Below are 22,488 nucleotides of genomic sequence, written 5' to 3'. Positions count from 1 at the left end.
CAACTATTGAGCCCACGTGCCAAAACTACTGAAGCCCCTGCTCCTAGAGCCCATGCTCCGCAGCAAGAGGAGCCACTGCAATGAGAGGCCCGCGCGCCTCAACAAAGAGAAGCCCCCCTCACCGCAACTAGAGAAAGCCTGTGCACAGCAACAAAGACCCAATGAAGCCAAAAATAAATAAATAAAACTTAAAACAAAAAACCCCAAATACCCTGCCTCCACCTCCTTTTCCAGTTGCATTTATTCCTGGGAGCGTGGCATTATTTCCTGGGGGTGACACCCACTCAGAGGTCCATTCATCCCATCTTGAAATTGGTTCCAGGGCACTGGTGAGCTTCCAGGCAAAGGTACAGGAGGAGTGATGGGTGCCACCCCTGGTGACCTTCAGCAAGTCATCCCACCTCTCATTTGTAAAATAAGGAAGCAAAGGTGGTGGTGGACTCTGGAGTCTGTGGGAACTAGGTTGAAATTTGGGTTCTGCCATTTAGTAGCTGTGTGACCTAGGGCCAATTACTTAACCTCTCTGTGCCTCAGTTTCTCCATCTGTAAAGCAGGAACTTCTAACAATTCATAGGGTTCTTGTGAGATGCTGTAACAAAGTGTCCAGGACCATGCCTGTCACAGCTCAAGCAGCCTCCAAATTCGATAACTGGTGATTATCCTGTACACAACCTGGCGTTCTAGGAGAACTGCTGCCCTCTGCTGCAGGGCCTGGCTCTCTAAAGGAAGGGCATGAGTAGGGTATGGAGAGAAGGATCCAAACCAGAGCAGTGACTGTGCAGTAGAATCAGCTGCAGAGTTGTTATTTTAATCCCTGACTGGGTCCTGCTTTGGCTCCACTGAACCAGACTCCCTAGGGGTGGAAGTTAGGGTGGGGGAGTGGGGGTGAGGCAGGCACCTGTTAGTATTTTGACCTTCACAGGTGATTTTGAATCCTAAGACATCTGAATCACATGAGGTGCTTTCTCAGCACCCCCCAGTAGCTAAGCACTGTGTTCTCACACTGGACCAAGCACCAGCATCACCTGGAGCCTGCTGAGCCCCATCCCAGAGTTTCTGATTCAGAAGGTCTGGGGTGGAACCCAGGAATCTGCATTCCCAACAAGTACCCTATTGATGTTCTGCTGCTGGTCCGGGGACCATGCTTTGAGAAGCACTGCCCAAGCGGCAGGTGATTGTGATGTGCACCCATGGATGAGCCACTGGCCTAAGGGCTGAGCACCACCAGGTGGACACCTGTCATGGATCCAGCCTTGACCCTGCCATCTCCCTTGGCTGCCTGCTCATGCAGAGAGAGGGCCATAGTCCTGCAGGATGTGCCCTGAATAGCCCACTGCATGGGTGAGGGACTCGAGGTGAGGTTAAGAACCCCAGGGATTAAAGTCCAGGCCCATCCGACCCCAAACTCCAGTGCTTTACACTCAGACAGATTTACAATGGCGGTACCTTCCATTTGCACCACTGACTCTGAAAGCCTGGTCTGGGAAGGGTTGGGGAGGTGCACCTTGATCTCTCTGGGTTTTCTCTTGCCCTGTCTCCCATGTTTTAGGGTCATGACCTCTGCTCTTAAGATTAATTAATGAACACTGGAAGCTGCTGGGTGTGGCTGCATGTTTGGCTGTGCGTGGCCACCAAGTGGAGCCCTTGGGCCGTCTCGCCCCCAGGCTGCCGTGCAGTCAGAACCGGCGGGGCGGACACTGGCAGGTGATGTGAGGGGCTGGGTCTTTAACATGGTTAGGCGGCTGCTCCAGGGACCCTCTAGATGCCCTCGCTCAGCCACTGAGCTGCTCAGAGGGGGCTAGTGCAGTGGTACAGCCTGGCCTGGAAGGTGAGCCCAGGCTCCCTGACTCCCAGCCCAAGGTTCCTTCCAGGGCTTCAGGCTTCCTTGAAAGGAGAGGAACAAGGATTCCCAGAGGAAAAGCTTTCCCAAAGGAAATCTCTAACCAGACCTCCTGCTTCTGGCTCTGGGGTTTGGATGCCCCCAGGGGAGAGAAAAGATGGGGAGGCCCCCCTACCTCCCGGGTGGGCCCCGAGGTGAGGGTCAGTCCCCAGAGGGCAGCATGTGCTGTGGCCCCGGCCCCTCTCCAGGGCTCCCTGCCTCCTGCCCAGCCAGCTTCTCAGTGGAAGGAAGCACAATCACGTGGGAAGCACATGGGTTGATGCTCTAGAGAGACTCCAGTTTCAGTCAGCAGACCTGACTTGAGTGTCTCCCTCTGAGCTCAGGGCTGCTGGCCACCAAAGGGGCCGAGAAGGGGACTGAGATCCCATAGGCAGGGTGTCCAGCCCCAGGCTGGGGGTAGTGGGGACCCATAAACAGCAGCATCACCACTGATCCTAATAAAAGGAAGAGCTGCTCCTGCTGCCCCTCTAGACTCCTGACCTACCTGGGTCCGCACCCACCTGGGGTTGATGCCTGCAAATGCTGGGTTTATTCACCGAGGTTGTGAAGGAGGGAAGCAGGGAAGGTGATGTTTGTGACTAGTTCTGTGATAGGTGCTTCAAACACATCACCTTACACTGTCCTCCAGTGACCCTGCCTGGGGCTGGTTTATTTCCCATATTACCTTTAGGAAACCAAGCCTGGCTCCTGAGCCCAAGCTCTGTCCTCCCCAGCAGACCTGCTCCTGGTGGCCCAGAGCAGTTCCTCAGAGAGCAGACCTGGGACACACCCAGGAGCCCTGCTGTTACCTAGTGGCTCTACTCATCCCTGGGCAAGTCTCACCTCAGTCAGTCTCGTCCTCTGTAAAATGGGGATATTAGTCCCAACTCCTGTAGCCGTCATGGAATCAAATGGGGCCACAGTGAAATCTGCCCCAGTCTGGTCAGGCATCAGCTGGAATCTCCTCCCCATGAAGACCACTCCCTCCTGGTCTTCTGCCCTCAGATCTGAAAAGCGTAGGTCAGGGTCCATCCCAGGCAAGAGGGAGAAGGGAGAGCTGGGCTTCTCAGCACCACCTTGCCTTCCGGTCTCTTCTTCCCAATCCCTTTAGCTGCCCCACTGTGCTTCCCCAGGTTAGTGTCCAGTCCCCTTTGCCCCCCAGTCCACTGGTCACCTTCCATCTCCCCCACTGCTGCCGGCATCCTGCCCTGGGCCGTCCTCCTGGGCCAGGGGAAGGGCACACGTCCTTATGTTGTCCCTCATCTCAGCTCACAGAGCACCTGTCCTGGGGACTGTCTCTTCTCCAGGGCAGGAGGCCCCATGTGTGACTCTGCTGCCCTGGGTGGAAACAACCCATCCCTGAGACCATGATAGACCCTGGCAGCGTGGCAGCATGTGGACGGGGAGGAGGGGCGGGCAGTGGGGGGTCTCGAGCCGGGTGGGGTCCAGATGCCATCTGGCATCACAGTCATGGCCGGGCACTCGTGCCATGTGCTCCCACCTGAGCCCGTGGGAAGGTCCTGCTGCCTCCCCTCCTGTCCCAGGTGGGCCTGTGGGTGAACCTAGAAAGGCGGAACCTGATGAGTGTGGTCAGTGCTCACAACCCAAATGCCTAAGGGGCCCATCCGGGAACAAGTGAGTGACCCAGGCCTGATATTTGTCAGAACTAGGAATGCAGGCCCGGCTGCACTGGGCAGTTGCCACTCGGCCCAGCTGACCTTGGCTGTGCAGAAACCCTGGCCCATGGGAACATCATCAGGGCTGTCTCTGGACCACAGGCCACCAGGTTGAGGCCTGAGCCCTACTCCACCTCCCCGCTACCACCTGACTCCTTTCACCTAGGGGCCATGGACCTTGGCCTGGATATGTCCAAGGACAGATGATTCACTGTCTCCTAAGCTCTGCTCAGCGGGAGGGCTGAGGTCCCTGATCTATACACACAGGGCTTCCCCACTGAAGCTTCCAACCAGGATAAATCCAGTGTCACCTCTACATGGTGACCTGTCACCCATCTTCACATCATCTTCATGTCTCCCGTCTCAACCCTGAGTCTCCGACTTTCCAGGTTAAACATCCCCAGTTTCTTCAATGTTTTCCCTTATGTGGAGCCTGACCAATTTCCCCTCTGCCCCTCCACCCACCCCAACACTGGCCTCCCCGTCCCTTCTCTGCCCAATTCCCCAGCCCCATTCTCAGTGGATGCTTAACAAATGAATCAAATAGACCCCAGGACTCAGTTGAGCCCAGGGAAGCAGCAGCGTCCTCCAGCCCAGGGCTGGCTTTGGAAAGACCTGTATGTTCACGGGGCTCTGGCAGAATGAACTACGACACAGGGACGTGATCATCTCCTGCCCCCTCACCCTGAAGGCATCAGGGGGAATCGGGGGCGTTTGGAAAGGACAGTCTAAAGTGGCCCTGCCTCTCTGAGCTCACCTGGGTCACCTCTGACTCAGACCTGTTTGCAGCTGGAATGAGGAAGGGATTGGAAAGGGCGCCCGCCCCTCTCAAACCCCGTAGCCTTCCCTCCTTCCCTCCCTCCTCCGCCCACAGCCCAGCCCGAATGGAGAAAAGAGCTTCTATGCTCTAACCCCGGCTGTGACTTCTGTTCCCACCTCTCCATGGGAACTGTTCTCACCAGGTCACCAGTGAGCACGATGTTGGCAACTCAAGGTGTATTTACCTTCTCATCACTAGACCTCTCAGCATAATTCACCTGAGTCAGGAAGCCCTTCTCTGGAGTGACTTTCCTCCTGCTGCTCAGCCTCTCCTCCGTCTTTCTCCCCCTCCTTCTCCTCCTCTCCCATCGTCTGAGTGTCTCAGGTCCTCAGGACTTGGGCCTAGACCACCTCTTCTTTGTGTGCCTTCTTGTGCTCATCTAGTCTGATGGCTTTAAGATTCCACTCAGTCGACAAATATTATTGTGCACTGAGTGTGTGCCAGGCACTGTTCTAGGCACTGGACAGACAGCAGAACAGAACCAATAGTTCTGCCCTCATGGAGCTTACACTCCAGTACAGGAGATGGAGAATATGCAAACCATATATATTATATCAGGTCTTTGCGTGATAAATGCCATGAAAAAGGGGAAACAGGTGAAGAGAGAGTTATTGGAGTGTGGAGGGTGGGCAAGGCTGCTATTTATGTGGGTGGGCAGGGCAGGCTGCTCTATTGATGTGACATTTAAGAAGATACTGAATGAAGTGAGTATGATGACAGTTCCCTTATTTGTGCTTCCAGAGCTGATCTCTACTGAGATCCAGAGTCATATCCAACTGCCTCCTGATCTCTCAGGACACCTCACACTCACCATGTCCAATCCCATCTCTTGAATCGCCCTGCCTCCGACAACACACACTGATCCTTCCTCATCTTTCCGTCTCGGTCAGTAGCACCACTTTCACAGATGCTCTTCACAGCATACTTGTGAATCCACCCACTCTTCTTCCTCTCTAGAGCCGCCACCTGGTCCAGATCCATCCATCCCCTCACTTGCACTCCTGCCATAAGCTTCTAGCTGATTCCTCTATTTCCATCCTTTCCCGCAATGTCTGCTTTGGAATGAACTCAATCTAAGATAGCTTGGACAGCTTCTCTTAGGATGAAACACAAACTCCAAAACATCACCGCCAAAGCCCTGCCAGCTCTGAGCCCTTTCTAACTCTACAGCCTAATCACTCCCTCCCTCCAGCCACTGAGAGCTCTTCCAATTCCTCTTTGTCATCTCAGGGCCTTTCCCCTTACATGCCTAACCTGCCTCCCATCCCTGAACTGAGACCAGAGAACAGCCTGGCACATGGTAGTACTCTGCTCAGTCAATGCCACTCTAGACCTCAGATTCCTCATCCAGAAAATGGAGATAATAGCATCAATGTTCAGACATGAAGGTTCTTGATTTCACGCTGCAGAAAACATCTCTGGTAACTTATGCAGAGAACAACTGTATGAGAAGGATGCTGAGTAGCTTGAAAAATTACTAGGGAGGGACCAGGCTCAGAACAGGCTCAGAACAGGAAGGAAAGGTGTTGGGCAGCCAGGGCACAGCCAAGGGCAGCTGATTCAGGCACCGTGGCCATTGGAAGCACACACTGGATGCTACTGCGGGCCCCAGCAGAAGGAATTCTGATCTGACCTGGTGTCTGTCTATCACTTGCTCCTTAGGTGTGTGTCCAGGTCCCGCTTGTGTGGCAGGTCAAATATTTACCTGGCCTTTTAAGTTTCTTATTGAGGGTTAGGCCCAGTCTCTCACCAAGACTCACATGGTGGGGACATCTTCAAATATAGTGGGAAGTTCAGGTTCTCAATGGTTCCGCTCAATGGAGGTGTCCATCACATAAGGCCATGGAGTGTTAGGGGGAGTAAATGATATATAACATGACCCAGTGACTCTCAAATATTTCCCCTAAAGGCAGAAGGGATGGAATGTATCCAGGTCAGGCAGTCCAGCCTGGATCTTGAGACTGTAAGCTCATGTAATGTTCATTAAGCAAACACCTCAATGTGCCAGGCCCTCTTCTCAGCACTGGGAATATATCAGTGAACAAAGAAGAAGATACCTCTGCTTGGTGGATCTGTATTCTAGTGTTTCTTTTTGAAGCCTCACGTTTCACTTGAAAGTGAATGTAGAGTTTTGCATTTTATTTTGTAACACGGACATAATAATGTACCCATAACATATCAGGGTTTGTTTCAATACGATAGTAATGGCTTCCTACTAATGGACTACTGGCTGTGCTGCCCATTTGCCTGAAGATACAGAAAACTGTGTCTTTATGTGTCTATATCTGAGCACATTCTGGGTGACACCAAGAGCAAAACTTCAAACGAGTGTATGGGAGGGGAGAAGAGAAAGTTGGGGTGCCAGGGCCCTGTGGGAGGGAGGCAGAGAGTGAGAGAGATGATGGAAGATGTGGGGCCCTGCCAGCCTCTGCCAGGGTCCAGGAACAGAATATTCTGGAAGCACCTCCTTCTGTCTGCTGCAGCAGAAAGAACCACGGGCTTTCTTTTAAGGGATTCGAACAAGGAATAATCCTAGACTAGCAACAATGTGTTCCTGGGGGCAGTGGTCTGGGCTGATGGGCAGCTGGCCCCAGATCAGCATGGACTTGGAACACTGTGGTCACCATGTGACCTGAGAGATGGCATGTTGCTGGCAGCAGTGGGCAGTCGGGAGCCCGAGGGGCAGGCGTCCTGCAGCTGGGACAAGGGGAGTGACTTCCCTTGGCAGTAGTGCTAAAAGGGTGTCATTGGTTCTAAGATTTGTTAGGGACAATGTAGGGAGGGAAGGAGGCCCAGACGGACACTCCCACGCCATGAGCAGCCTGGTTGCCCAGATGGGTGGTTTTGGAGAAATTTGTTTCCTGAGGAAGATCATTCTCCTTCCAGGCAAAGCACTGGAGGGATTTACGGGAAACAGATGCTGGTTGGAGTGGAGGTGAGGGGATGGGCTTGATCTGAGCATCTGCCACCCCCCCCCCATCTCACTACCCCTGGTCAGAAGTAGACCCAGAAAAGACCAACTAGGACAAACCCTCACCAGCCCAGCCTGGCTCCAGAAGAGACCTCAGATTAGAGCTCGCACATTTTGTCAGCTAAGAAAGTCTCCATGAGGGCTGGGGCTGCAGCTGGGCTGTCGTTGACACAACAATTATAAGAGGTCACACGTGTCGTGCTCACTGCAGGTCAAGCACCGCTCTGGATTCATTTGTTCTTCCCAGCAGCCCTGTGAACTATGTACTCACTGTCCCCATTTTCACAGGCACGGAGAGGTTAGCTGGCCCAAGATCACACATGTAGTAAGTGATCGAGCTGGGATTTGAACCCAGGCATGTGGCTTCAGGATCTTAAACCCTGCTTGGTATTAACTTTGTACCTTATACCCAAGAAGAAGAGAGCAGCTAATATTGTTTCAGCACCAGCTATCTTACCATGTGATTTAATAGCTAATTTCATTTCATCTTCAGGGATGTTATTATTGTCATTCACATTTTATAGATGATGAAACTGAGACTCAGAGACTACATTGTGTAGTTTGCTCATGGTCACAGAGCAACACCTGACAGAGCCTGGATTTGAATACAAGTCTGTCTCACTACAAATCTCAGCACATAATAAAACCTCAGTAAATGCTGAGCCCTTTCCCTCTTCTCTTGGGTCCAGGAGTCATCTCCTGGCTCCTGTGTGTCCTGGTCTGGCTGCAGTGCCCCACCCAGAGGTCCTGCAGCAGCGCTCCCATCTCAGCCAGAACACTTCCTGTTGGCAAGCCAGCCAGAAAACTCCAGAGAGAGTGTGGAGTCCTTAGACAGGCTGATGAAGCCTTGCCGACTCTCCTGTGACCACCTGCATCTCTACAGGCACCTTCGGACAGAAGCCAGCCGCATAGACAGGGCGACATGGATTGGCAGTCAGCAGCTGGTCCTGAGGAGGGCAGCCAGTAGCCCAAGGCCACAGGACAGAACAGACCCTCTTCTCTCCACTCAGAGGTGGATTGAGGAAAGCCAGCTCCGTGATTTCTCCAAGAAGCTGTTCCAGAGCCAGAGAATGGGAACCTCTCCACCCCGGTTCTGTTCAGCACCTCAGGCCTCAGTCTGGGGCTGGCGTCAGCTGGAGTCATCCCAGCATAGAGGAGGTTATGGCTGGCCAGCTGATGAGGGCTGCCTCTGGCCGCTGCCCCTGGAGACAGAAAGCCCAGGCCAGGCAGGGTGCAAGGAAAGGGCTTGAGGCTTGGGCACAGGGGGGCTTCTCCAACAACAGTGTATGCTAAAAGGCAGCGGGAGGCCCTGGCCACTCAGCATATGGGCTTGGTGGCCACAGAACCCCCTCCCCAGACCCCTGGGCCCAAGTCACCTCCCATCCCCCTGCCTTTGGAGATAGGCATGTGCGGGCATCTCTTAGCTCCTCCCCCAGCCTGTCCATCAAGGTTGCAGGGAATGTGGAGACCAACTGGCCAACTCTCCTTCCCCTGACCCTTCTTCTCCTAGTGGTATATTTTTCAAACTTAAATTTAATTTTCTTATAATGGTAATATATTTACGTGGCTCAAAATTAAAATGTCCTAAAAAGCCACACATTGAGAAACCTGGCCTCTGCCTGGGGCTCCATCCATTCTCCCCTCAGCTCCCCTCCCCACCCAGGACCAGGTAACTCCTCCACTGCACTCATGGGAGTCCTTCCCGTGCTCCTGATGCAAATCAAGCATATACAGGTATATTTATTTTTATTTCTCCCCCTTTTATTACTTAAAAATAGCATACTAGGCATCGTTTTGTATCTTACTGTTTTGAGTAAATATATCCTGGAGATATTTCCTTATCAATATTTGTAGAGCATCCTCATTTTTTCCAGCTGTATAGTACTCCCTCTTCTGTCTGTACCTTGGTTTATGAACCAGCATCATAAAGATGAGCAGTGGTTGTGTCCAATCTTATTTTGAAATGAGATCTTGGATGGAGTTTGATTCACGCCAGGCTGCTCGGGGTAGAGAAGGTGCTGGGTGAGGCCAACACCCTACTTGCTACCCCACTGCCTCACCAGAACCCTAGCACTCCAGACCACAATTTTAGCCCAATCTGCTCACCTTATGAGTAGGAAACTGAGGCTCAGAGCAGGGACTAGACTCATGTGGTCATGAGTTACCCTGGGGAAGAATTGAACTAGAAACCAGATCTCTTGGGCTCTGCTCTCCAGACTACTCACGGTTCATCCCCAGGGGGACAAGACCAGGGCAGTGGCGCCACCTGACTGGAGTCAGAGCAGATGTGACTGCGGACCCAGCTGTGAACGAACTCCAGATCTGCCTCTCTCTCGCTCTGGCCTTCCAATTCCTCTTTCATTATTTGGAATCAGCCCCTTTGTACTCCCAGCAGGAAAGAGCTCAGGGAAGAGGCAGAGTGAGGAAGGGACCAGGGGTCTCTGGCCCTCCCCCCACATCTTGTAGCTGAGGAAACTGACTCACCCAGCAGTGAGTGACCTCCTCAGGGTGACATAGCAGGTTTGTGGCAGAACTAGGGTAGATGGGGCATAAGCCCAGCCTGGAGGATGCTGCTGCCACACTTGTAACAAGCAGCGTGGGGCAGTGGAAAAGCAGCCGGCCTGGGAACCAGGAAACCTGTGTCCTGTCTTTGATTCTGCCAGACACAGGGTGACTCTGGACAAGTCCTGCTCTCTCCCTGGGGTCCAGCCGCACCTCCTCTATGGCAAGAGGGTTGGACTAAGCAGAGGACCTTTAAGCTTTCTTTTGAATGCCAAAGTGAGTGGACTAGACCTTGTCTTGGAACTGTGACAAACGACCCTTAACCTCCACCAAAAGGGAAGGATGGAGTAGCCACCCTCATGAACCATGAGGCTTGAGTAATGGGCACCTCAAGTGAGCCCTTTCCTTGGCAATTCTTTTACTGAACCACAGAGGCATTGCTAACCTCCTGGGAAATGAGCTCCCAGGGTTGAGTTCAATTTCATTCAGGAAAATATAAGAATATGAGATTCTTGTACCCAGACTTGGTGAAGTCAATGCATACTTGCTTTTGTGGATTAAAAATTAGTCAATAGTCAACCTAAGAAAGAAATGGAAAATTTTATTCTAGCTAACCTGAGGATTGTAAATGGGGAGACAGTCTCTCAGGAAGCTCTGAGAACTGTTCTGAAGAGGTAAGGGGGGAGGCCAGTATGTATGTGACTTGGGGGAAGGGTTACATGCAACTAAGCACACAGCTTGGTAGAAGGTTACTGTTGTTTGCAAGGAGCAGATATCTTAGTTAACGGTTTTAGTGTTTTTCTAAGTATGAGAAGATGCAAGAAACTAGGTTCATAAAAATTTCTGCTGAAAATGTCTAACTATCTGAGGGCCAGTTCTGCCAGTTTTCCCAGATCACAAAGTGTCTGAATCTGATCTTTGTCCTGAATTCCTTTCGGGGTGGTTTGTAGGGCAGTGACTGCAGTGGCTAATGACTTGATTCTTCTAGAGCTGGGTGGTGGGCAACATTCCTTTTTTTTTTAATTTAATTAATTTATTTTTTATACAGCAGGTTCTTATTAGTTATCAATTTTATACATATTAGTGTGTATATGTCAATCCCAACCTCCCAATTCATTCCACCACCACCACCCCTCCTCTGCTTTCCCCCCTTAGTGTCCATACATTTGTTCTCTACATCTGTGTCTCTATTTCTGCCTTGCAAACCAGTTCATCTGTACCATTTTTCTAGATTCCACATATATTCGGTAATATATGATATTTGTTTTTCTCTTTCTGACTTACTTCACTCTGTATGACAGTCTCTAGGTCCATCCACGTCACTACAAATGACCCAATTTCGTTCCTTTTTATGGCTGAATAATATTCCATTGTATATATGTACCACATCTTCTTTATCCATTCATCTGTTGGTGGGCATTTAGGTTGCTTCCATGACCTGGCTATTGTAAATAGTGCTGCAATGAACATTGGGGTGCATGTGTCTTCTTGAATTATGGTTTTCTCTGGGTATATGCCCAGTAGTGGGATTGGTGGGTCATATGGTAATTCTATTTTTAGTTTTTTAAGGAACCTCCCTACTGTTCTCCATAGTGGCTGTATCCATTTACATTTGGTGGGCAACATTCTTTATTACACAATCCCCTCCATTTTGGTCTTAATTTCGACCAAGGTTTGCGAGGCATTTCCTGACCATTTTGTCCCAGGAATGCTGATTCCCAGGTCAGCTGAGGATTTCACTGATAGACCAGTCAATGTGCTATTACTCGTCTAGTCCTGGTAACAGTAGCCAAGTGCCTCTGGACCACGTGTCTTACTAGTCTGTCAGCTCCAGGAAATGGTTCCCTCCTGTTGCTTCTTCCCATATCTAGAATCACACTATTACAGTCATGGCTCTTATAGACTATACATCAGGTCAATTGTTTCAACTCACCTGGTCATCACTATTTTTATCGGAGACTCAGTCACATATTTGTTAATGCGAGAAAAAATAATCTTGTAAAAAAAGTAGAGTACAAATAATATAGCCTGTGACATTAATCAGGTCATAAGGAAGTAGTATTATCTTCTAAGGAGTTACATGGCTGGGTCCAGAAAAAGAAAAATTCATCTTTATGGTGGAGCAGGTATTTCTGCCCTTGGGGAGGTCTGGTTAAGGCACAATGCAGATGCACAATGCACACCAGAAGGGAGGGAGGAGGCCCAAATGGGCAGAGAAAATTTTTATGTTGAAATTTTTCTTGTCTTGCCTTAAAATATGAATTTTATTTCATTGCTTCTTAAGATTTTTCTGCCACAGTTATCCCCTCCTGGGAGCACTCCCCCTCCACCTAACCTGCCACTGGGTGAAGATCACATGCTTCACCCCAGGACTGGAGTGAGTGGCAGCAGTGAGGGTCCTTCCCCTGTCTCTCCCCCAGGCCCCTCTGGCCCTGGTGACACAAGGATGCTGGGCTCTGAGCCTCTGTGGATACGCTTAATCGAGGAAGAAGTCTTGGTGTGACTTCCAGGTCACCAGTTACTGCAAAGGCCTGCTGGTCTCAATGCACACAGACACACGCACGTGTGCCCACACACACACAGCATGCACACAGACACACACCTTTAAACAGAGGCATCCAGGAGCTGGCAGGGCCCCTTTAAGAGCTAGGGGACAGGATATTGGACATTCGGGTGGGGCTCAACCTCTCCTTTCCTAAGGCTGGGACACTCCATAGGCTCTGGCTGAGGTGAGGGCAGGAGATGGTGGAATGGTGGCACAGAAAGGGCAGTTTGGGTGAGGAGGGAAATCAGGTGGGCTGCCTCTGAGCTCTAGGCAAATTTGAGGCAATTAGGATTTGATGATTTTGTGGGGTTTGTGTTTTTTCTTTCTTTTTCTTTAAATGGTAAAAAAAAAAAGAACATTATGGATTTGGGATAAGGGACAAGCTTTTTTTTTTCTATTACTGCAAGAAGGAGCTGATGGGAAACAGAAGTTCTGGGGAATTTTAAAAAAATTATATACATTTTATAGGTCACATTATTCATGAGTCCCAGAGAAGCAGGAAGCAGCAGCAGAAAGCAAGAGGCACAGAGAAACACATTTAAGCAGTGCAGTTTGACTGTGGCGGCAGCAAGGCCCACCCACCCCAAGCCACCTGCCCAAGAAAATTTGAAAAGAAGCTTCCCCGTTACAAAAAGGATCAGCCAGTAATTTTTGCCCTCCTGACCATCATTTGCCCTCCTGGTCATCATTACTTTTATCGGAGGCTCAGTCACACATTTGTTAATGCAAGAAACAATAATCTTGTAAAAAAGGCCGAGTACAAATAATAGAGCCTGTGACGTTAATCAGGTCATAAGTAAATAGTGTTATCTTCACCATTTTTCTGAAAAAAGAAAACAAAAATAAAACACCCAGGCTAATATCACCGTTAAGGCAGTGGCCGTTTTTGTCTCCCCGCAGAGGCAGGACATGCTGTTTTGAACACCGAGGCAGGAGGGCCACATCACTGCCCCTCACAAACACTGCAGAAGGTTGTCTCCAAGACCCTGTGATTTTTTGCCAGGTCCTTTTTTTTGATTCCCCAGAGAGTAGCTGGGTTGGAAGGCATACCAACTACCTTTAAGGTGGCCTCTAGGCAGTGGGTTTTTGTAAGCCTGGAAAAATTCTAGAGCCAGTCTCAGGTGTGGCTGAGCACCAGGTGGGGCCTTAGAATCTAGAGGCTTTAATCCTCCCGCCCACTGGAAATTACTGACATCCAGAGTTTTTTTTTTTAACTTAAAGGGGAGGTGCACTGTACACCCCCCCTCCACTGGAAGAACGGAGGCCCAGTGCCTAGCTACCCACCCCACACCCCAAACCCGCACACACACACCCCAACGAAGGCACAGCCAGGGGCACAGGCATGCTTTGGCTGTGAGGCCCCTCCGGAGGCCCGGGGTGTGAACAGCTGCACAGAGGGCTGTGTGATGTGGAGTCAGCACCTTAGGAGGTGGGAGGGGGGCGGTGGGCAGAGGAGGAAGAAGCTCAGGGTCCCGGTTGATCAGAAGAAGGAAAAGAGGAAGAGGCGGTCAGGACACAGGAGACAAGAACACAAAAATGACCAGAAAAGGGCCAAAAAGCAGAAAATGTAGAAAATAAGAGAGCGAAAAGAGAAAGAGGCAAAACAGGATCTGGGCAACCACACAAAACAGGAAGGAGACAGAGCAGAAGGAGGGAAGGAAACAGGAAAGAGAGCGAGATGGTTGGGGAAGGATGTGAGCAGGGAGAGAGGGGACAGGAAGAGGACATCAGAACTCCGTGTAGAAACTTCCAGTTAGAAGAGGAATCTGGAGCCCCTGGGTTGATCCTTAGTCCCTACAAAAGCCTCTTGGGCCAAGTATGCCATGTCGGCTGCATAAATCAGCAGGTTGATGGCTGTCATTACGGTCACAGCCAGTCGTTGGTCCCAGATGCACACCAAGGAGGTGAGTCTGTCTCTGCAGCTCCCATTGCTGGACCGCTGGGGCTGGACACCAAACTTCTTACTGAACTTGTAGAGAGGCCAGAGGATGTAGAAGAAGATGGAGAGCACAGTCTGCCCCGACAGGAAACGTGGAAAGCGGACAGGCAGCTTTGTATCTTCATCGCAGTCAGACCCCTTCACCATGAAGTTCATGGCCCCCAGGATGAAGCAGATGGAGTACATGGCCACGTACCACACCAGTGCCAGCTGGTGCTGGTACAGGTAGGGGCTGCTGATAAAGATGAAAATGACACAGGCCACATAGTTCTCCAGCCTCCTGAGCATGCCTGGCAACGTGGGCACACAGTTAGATACATCGCCAGGCGAGACACAGACCCAGGCCACTTCAGTGGCGTAAAGCACAGCAGCCATGCAGGCGAATGTAGTGGTGGTGATGGTGTGGTTCTTGGTGGGGCCTGGAGACAAGAACTGGATGTAGGTGATGCGGAAGATGACGGAGGCTGAGAGGCAGACGACGGCAAAGTAAACGGCGTGGGAATAGAGAAGCCGTCCCAGGAGCAAGGGAGGCAGGACTGGAGCCCACAAAACCCCACCATGAAGATGATGTGGTACACAGTGAAGCAGAAGCACCGATGAACATGCACCAGTTAATTACGTCACCCTTCAGAGTGTCCTCACTGGCCACCAGCAAGAAGGGCACGCAAGTGGAGAGCAGCTGCAGTAGGTGGAGGAAGAAGCCCACGATGGGCACAGAGCCCAGGTCTGAGGATGAGCACGCAGTAATTGGGATGATCAGGCAGGTTACCATCACTGGTGTTGTAACCTTGCTTGTTTTACAACCAAAGCCTTGTGAATAGTTAAACACAGCTCTGGGGTTTGATAGACTGGTTCCTGTTTTGCTTTGCCTGCTTTGCTCTGTCTTTGTTCTTCTTTCTCCAGAAATATATGACCACTGACCCCTAGAACACTGACCCTCTGATCTGGACAATGTAAGGACCAGACTCAAGTTTAAAAGCCAGCAAGGCACCTCGTGGTTAATGTAAAGGCCTCCAAAAGAGAAGAGCAGGGCACCCCCAGCACGCAGCCTGCAGCCATTTCCTGCTTCCCTTCTTGTATAAATCCGGCTAAAACTTGCATGTAAGGAGTTGGTTCTTTTGCGCAGTAAACCTCCTTCTCCCCTGGCTGCCGGCTTCCTTAAGATAAAGCTACTTTTCTTCTACCCAACACTTACCTCTCAGTGTTGGCTTCTCCAGCGACAGCCAAGCCTGAGCTGGGTGACAAATGTCTTGCAGCCAGGCAGGCGTCAGGTCCCCGAGGCTCCGGCCCCTCCACCTTGTCCTGGGGTGAGGAGGGGAGTTCAGCTGGGAATGTCGGGGCGACAGCTGCTTCTGGCCAGAATCTACAGCCATGTCAGCAGCTGCCGAACTTGTTCGTTTCCGGAACTTTCTCTCTCTTTCCCCACTCCTTGCCGACAGCCTGCTTCTGCTTTCTGTTGAGAGAAGGAAACTGGCCTCTGAAGGAGCAGCCGAGTTCTTGAGCGAGTGCAGGGGTGTGCGCCCCGGAGCCCCCTTCCCACCCGTTTGGGCATATTCTTTGCCCTTTGGGACTTTGGGATCAGTTTGGACACCGCGGGAGTGGGTAATGGCTTGTTTATGACTCTGCACCAGTATCTCCCCGAGGGAGAATTTGTTTGTTTGTTTTGAAATCTGTCCTGGGGAGCCAGTGAAGTGGGGTCTACATCAGTCCCTTCTAGAAGTCCACTAGGACGTATCTTGGCAGCCTGGCAAAACTGTAGCTATGACCTTATAACCGAGAAAAATAAAATGTTATTTTTAATTTTTTTAATTTTAATGCAGCCTGGCCCATGTATGTTTTCGATTCTGAAGAATGGTGGCCCCTGAATGGGTCTCTAAATTACTCCACTATTTTGTAGTTAGAACTGTTTTGTCAAATATCTGGTAAATGGGAGGAAATTCCATGTGCAGGCCTTCCTGTTACTCCATAATAAGGGTTCTTCCAACAAGGGCACTAATTTAATGCCCTAAAAAAAAAGGGAAAGCGGCCCTTAAAAAGGGAAACTACACTGTGAAAAGTCCACCCCCTTTACAGATGGGTCTTTGCAGGCAAGGGAGGAAGAAGAGGGGGTCAGCTTCTTAGGGAATTGAATCCACCCCAGCTGCTGTGGTTCTTCTCCTGATGCCTGAAGCAGGGGCAGCCCGGGGTCCCTCCCCCCGGTCTCTGGAAGGAGGAAGAGTTCTAGTGCACAGAGCAGAGCCTCAGTGCCCTCACAGCATGAGGAGGAAATGAGGTCTGAAGTAGTCTGTCCCTTTAAGACCCCACAGGGAGATCAGTTTGGCCACACTGTGTCCCCTACAGGGGGAGGCGGAGGGGTAGGGGGGTGGATTTCCACTAAGACAGTTCCTTGCGGGAGGTCTGAATGCACAAGGACAGCCAGTTGGCTGTTATTGGTCTTATACTCCGTTTTCCACCTTAGACCTACTAAACTGTAAAAACGCCAATCCTCCATACTGAGATGATCCACAAAAAATGGTGGAGACGTTCATTAGTATTTTTTTCAACTCACTGCCAAACACAGGCTGTTGCACAGGCGTTGGTGACGATTATGTTGACAGCGATGAACGGCACCTTGTTCTAGACAAAGCCCAACACTTGTCTCTCAGTATTTGACTTCTTGATTGATGAGCAGCTGAGCCTGAGTTCAGTAACAGTGCCACAAGCTAAGGGGCCTCCAGAAGCTAAAAGAGGAAAGGAAGGACCTTCCCCTGGGGTGTCAGAGACAGCAAAGCCCTGCTGACAACTTGATTTCAAAAGTCTGGCCTCCAAAGCTGTGAGAGAATAAATTTCTGTTGATTTAAGCCACCAGGCTTGTGATAATCTGTTGCAGTAGCCCTAGGAGAACAAGATTAATTTCCAGAAATGAAAAATATAATCTTTGCCATATTTTTTAAAAGTTTCCAGAAAAGCTTGCCGACCTCCTGCTCTAGAGCATATGGGCACATTGACCCAAGGGACCCCTTGTCATAATCCTGCGGTCCCCCAGTGTCTGAGACTCACAGAGTATGATTCCCTGATTAGAGAAGGGTGGTCAGTCCACAGGAGCTGGGAGGGAAGGAGATAAGTAAAGGAGATGGAGAGGACCAAGGCCCAGTGGAGAGGACCAGCTGCATCTGTTGGGGGATGGTAGAAAAGCACAATGCAGTGTGCATGACATGGTTTCATGATTATAATTGGGGGAAAAGAAATCTACAGATACGCCCTACAAACGTATGCATATATGTACGCACATGTCTAAATATGGTTTCAGAGCACGTGAAATGTGTTGAAGGTTGCATCTGAGGTTGAGGACATGGATGCTCCCTGGATGGGGGTGTGGACACGCCTGTGAGCAGGCAGGAAGCCTGGCCACGCTGAAGAGGGGAAACTGGGCACATGAGATATGATCAGGGTCCTGCTTTATGTCACGTATACATGAGAATAAGAAAATATAGAAAATACTAAACAGAGATGAAGAATGAAAAACATTATAACGTAAAGGGCATAGAAGCTGCTCAGCTCTAGCCACCCCCCCTTCTAAGGAGCGCAGCGCAGTGACACCAGATCTCCTGACGCTTCAAAAGGAGCTGAAAATCTGGATTTTCATGTGAAATTAAAACCTGCAGCTACCAAACACTTGGAGAAGAAATAATACCGATTTTACACCATCTCTTCCTGAAAACACTGTGAAGGAAAACCAAACACATCCCCGGACCACCTCTAGTACAAACTGGCTTGCAACCCCTGATCTGAAGCAAATCAAGCTTGCATGTGCTAATGTCCAGAGTGGGGTCAGGGCCTTCTGGGTCCTGTTTGAGGGGAACAGGCAGCTGGCATGAACTGAGTGGGCCATGTGCCAGGCCCTCTGATAAGCCCTTCACATTCTTTCAGACACTTAATTGACACAAAGTAGGTATTAAGCCAACTGCACAGATGGGGAAACTGAGACTTTGTTAAGTAACTTGCCCAGGATCATCCAGCTATGAAGTGTCTCCTCCATGCCCCACAGCCTCCCTGTAACTCTGAGTGTCCATCTCCCCTCCTCCTTCCTTCCTTTCTCCTAGCCATGATTTTCCCGTCTCACTGTCTTTCGAGTCCAGCATGCCAGGCTGTTGGGCAGGCAGGGCTCAGCCACATCTTGGATGTGCTCTGACTGGGGCACCATTTCCACGCTCACAGATTAGAATGGAGGAGGGGCTTTGGGGGAAATTCAGGCAAACCTGTTGCTTCACCCGTGGGGGAACTGAGGCCCAGAGAGGGCACATGCCTTACCCAGGGCCACACAGCTGGAACCCCCATGCCTCTCCTTCTCCAAGCCCTCCCTCTGTGGCGTTAAATGCATCCAAATCTGTCATTTAGCCTTAGGTGTAAATCGTAGGGTCAGTTTGGGAAGTAAGTTGGGAACAAACTCGGGGACAGTCAGAGTGACACCCCCAGCCTCCCTTAAATCCAGTGGCTCTTGCCCACACCCCACCCCTGGCAGTGTCCACTGGAAGGCCAGCAGGCTCCAGGGCTCCACTGGCAACTGGGGCTGAAGGAGCCTTGTGAGTCCAGGTAGGTTCTCGGGGTTTGCTCTGTGTTTCTCTTTCCAGCCTCAGCTTTTCCCAGGGTTTATTATCAGCAAAGGTGACAAGGCCCCTGATGGCAGGAAGCTGGCTGCGGGCTCAGGGTGCTGGCCCTTAAGCCCTGGGGGCGCCTCTTGGCAAAGAGTCCCTTTGAAACAGGGCAGCTGTCCCTGAGGAGGGAGTGGGCCGGGGAGGAGCTCTCAGTCCCCCACACCCTGGGACCCTTGCAGGAGGCCCTGTGTGAGGCAGGACTGCAGCCCTGCTGGCGGGACCATCTTGGGCAGGTGACCTGGCCGATTCCCTGGTCTCCATGGTCCCTGCCATGCTCGCCACGTGTCCCCTGTCCCAACCCTGAAACCCTTTTAGGCCTCCGTCCTCCCTCTCTCAGTTCCATTCCAGGCGGCCCCTCCTCCATGGGGAAGGTTGGCTCCATGCCTGCATCCCTTCTGGGTCAGAAGACACCTACTGGGCTGCCTCGGGGCCACTCGGACCCCGGAATCCTCCCCAGCTCATCTCCACTCTGCCTCCCCCGCCCCAGTCCCAAGTGCATCCTCAGGGCTGTCAGCTGCCAGAGGGCCAGCAGGTGCCTCCTCTTTCAGCTCCTGCCCTTAAAAGGGGGCCTATCATCTGTCCATGCTCCATCCCCTCCCTAGGATGCCCTGAAAGCCTCCACATCAGCATCCAGACGCAACATCCTTGTTCATTTCCAATCCCTCCCTCCCGCCTTGAAAGCCGCTAACCAGTCTCCCAGGCCAGAAAAATCCTCGCTCAGGCAGTACTACTCCTAGATCTTTCCAGACTCACACCTGGATGGCAGCTTTGGTACTTAACAGCCAAACATATTATTTTGTTGTTTGGTTCCCCCGTGATGCTCCTTCTTGTAGTAATGCTGGGTTGGTGTCTTCTTTCCCAAATAGGGAAGAGTCACATGTTAAGGCAAAATTTGGGGGGGGAGGGGATTCAAAACAGTTCCTACTTCACATATCATCTTGTCCCCACTGCCTTGCTTTCACCCCATGGCTTATCCCTGTTCACCTCTGAAGCTGCCCTCCTCTGGGTGGGGCTGGGTCACCTCAGATGGCAGCTCCTTCTAGTGATGGCTGCAGGGAGGAAAGGCCAGGACATGTGTCTCTTCAGGTTGCTGTGGAAGGAACCCATGGCTCTGAAGGTGTGTCCTGGGTCCCAGAGTCCCGAGCTTTGGTCCTGGGCTACCACCCATGTGCGCTGCTTAAATGCTGGGCTTAGAGAAAACATTCAAACCCACAGCTTTGGCATTTTTATCTGGAGTTCCCACTTTCTAGCCATGCAACCTTAGGGAAGGCACTTGATACCCCAAGAGTTAGTTTTCTTATCTGTAAAATGGGGTCAGCAGTACAATCCACAATCCGTTTTCTGAAACATTTCAGGTCAGATATGATCCAGAATTCAGAATTTTTCAGCTTCAATCATGTAACATGGTGCAACTACTCTGTAGGACATAACCCCCCACTGGGGCCTGAAAGCTCCTTTTAATCAAACACGTTAGTATTTCTGCAACTGAACTTTTGAACATTCACACTAAGTGAAATAAGTACAGACCATAAATTGTCTCATGTCTGTTCAGGTCAAATTTTCTTACCAAATGAATTTTTTTAAAGTTCTTTTTCCATTTCAGAGCCTTGAAGCTTTGGGGTTATAGATAAGGACCATCCTACCCTGTGTCTCTGTAGATAATGGCACACAGCACAGAGGACCTAAAATGTTCATGGTTTGAGGCCAGACCCAACCAAGCTATGAGGTTTGGGATAAGACAAGTCTCCTGACAAGGCCAAGGGTGATAGGTGGGGCGAACCATTCTGGAGTGGCTGTGCTGTTACCCGAGTGTCTGAGTCAGTGGTTCAAACCCCACACATCCTGAGCCTCAGCCACTCCTGAGCCGTTTCCAGGTGTCCGACTTAATCAGCTTCTGGAGCCGGATCTTTCTCTGGTGGGTTCTCAGTGAAGACCCCTGCTGTACTGGTGACGGTGACCTGAGTGACCATGTGCTTGTCCTCAGGTCTGGGCTCCATGACCATCATGGGCTTCTTCCTCTGCCTGGGGCAGCTGCTCTCCACCTGTGTGCCCTTCTTGCTGGTGGCCAGTGAAGACACTCTGAAGGGGGACATAGGTAACTGGTCCATGTTTGTCTGATGCTTCTGCTTCACCATGACCCTCATCATCCTTATAATTAATTATGTGTATTCCAGTCCCGCTTCCCCTGGCCGTTGGGATGGTTTTCTCCATTCCTTTGCCTTTTACTTTCCCTTCATCTGCCTCTCAGCCTCCATCATTTTCGGCATCACCTAAATCCAGTACTTGCCTCAGGGCCCTGCCCAAAATCATGCCATCACCGCCACTGCATTCTCAGGCATGGCATCTATGCTTCATGCCACCGAAGTGGCCTGGGTCTGTGTCCGGCCTGGCGATATGTACTGATTTCTGCCCACTTTGGGAGGTGTGATCAGGAGGCTGGAGAACTATGTGGCCTTTGTCATCTTTGGCTTCATCAGTAACACTGACTTGTACATGCACCAGCCAGCCCTGATATGGCGTGTGGCCGTGTACTCTATCTGCTTCATCCTGGGGGCCGTGAACTTCATTGTGAACGGGTGTGACTGCGACAATGAAAAAATCCTGCCCATCCCCTACCCCAGTTTCCTGATGGAGCAGACTGTGCTCTCCGTCCTCCTTTACAGTACTGCCTGGTCCTCTGGCCGCTTTACCAGTTTGACGAGAATTTTGACAGGCAGCCACAGTGGACCAGGGATGTGAGCTGCAGTGATGAGCTCTGCCCAACACTGTGCACCTGGGACCAACGACTGGCTGTGGCCATCTTGACCACCTTGAACCTGCTAGCTTACGTGGCTGACAGCATGTGCATGGTCTTGTATTTTGTAGGGTGAGGCTCTGCCCATGAGTGCCCATTCCTCTTCTTAACAGAAGTTTCATTACCATCAGAAGTTTCATGACATCCTCAGATGTCCTCATCCTGTCCCCTCTCTCCCTGCTCACATCCTTCCCCAATCATCTCACTCTCTTTTCTGTTTCCTTCCCTCCTTTTCCTCTGTCTTCTTCCTGTTTTGTGTGGTTGCCCACATTCTGTTTTGCCTCTTTTGCTTTCCATTCTCTTCTTTTTTACATTTTCTGCTCTCTGTCTCTTTCTGGTTGTGCTTTGTTTTCTTTTCTACCTGTTTCCCTACTACCTCTTCCCCTTCCTTGCACCGGGACCCTGAGCTTCTTCCTTCTCTGCCCACCGCCCCCCTCCCACCTCCTAAGGTGCTGACTCCACATCACACAGCCCTCTGTGCAGCTGTTTACACCCTGGGCCTCCGGAGGGGTCTCACAGCCAAAGCATGCCTGTGCCCGTGGCTGTGCTTTAGTTGGTGTGTGTGTGTGTGTATGTGTTTGGGGTGTGGGGTGGGTAGCTAGGGATTTGAACCCCTTTATCCCAGTGGAAGGGGATATACAGTGTACCTCTCCTTAGAGTTAAAATAATATCTCTGGAGGTCAATAATTTCTAGGGGCAGGAGTATTAAAGTAGATACCCTGGGTCCT

The 22,488-nt window shown here is 51.0% G+C and overlaps 1 protein-coding gene and 1 pseudogene across 1 annotated transcript; one reads left to right on the top strand and one right to left on the bottom strand.

The window, feature by feature from the left end:
• Positions 1 to 12,735: 12,735 nt before the first annotated feature.
• Positions 12,736 to 15,773, bottom strand: LOC101289936 (myeloid-associated differentiation marker-like). Its single transcript, XM_033414171.2, has 2 exons — positions 15,528 to 15,773; positions 12,736 to 14,796 (listed from the first exon to the last, which is right to left on the bottom strand). The coding sequence occupies exons 1-2, from the start codon at positions 15,703 to 15,705 to the stop codon at positions 14,147 to 14,149; spliced, it is 828 nt and encodes a 275-aa protein (XP_033270062.2). The 5' UTR covers positions 15,706 to 15,773; the 3' UTR covers positions 12,736 to 14,146.
• LOC101289695 (myeloid-associated differentiation marker-like) lies at positions 15,704 to 21,836 on the top strand (annotated as a pseudogene).
• Positions 21,837 to 22,488: the final 652 nt, after the last annotated feature.

Source organism: Orcinus orca, chromosome 2, assembly GCF_937001465.1.
Source record: "Orcinus orca chromosome 2, mOrcOrc1.1, whole genome shotgun sequence".
Classification (NCBI taxonomy): domain Eukaryota; kingdom Metazoa; phylum Chordata; class Mammalia; order Artiodactyla; family Delphinidae; genus Orcinus; species Orcinus orca.
This window is presented reverse-complemented; position numbering and strand designations above follow the sequence as displayed.

Coding starts and splice junctions, on each gene's coding strand:
- LOC101289936 (XM_033414171.2), bottom strand. CDS start 15,705: ATGGCTGTAGATTCTGGCCAGAAGCAGCTGTCGCCCCGACATTCCCAG. Junction 14,797..15,527: donor GGAGAAGCCAACACTGAGAG/GTAAGTGTTGGG, acceptor TCTGCCTCTCAG/CCTCCGTCATCTTCCGCATC.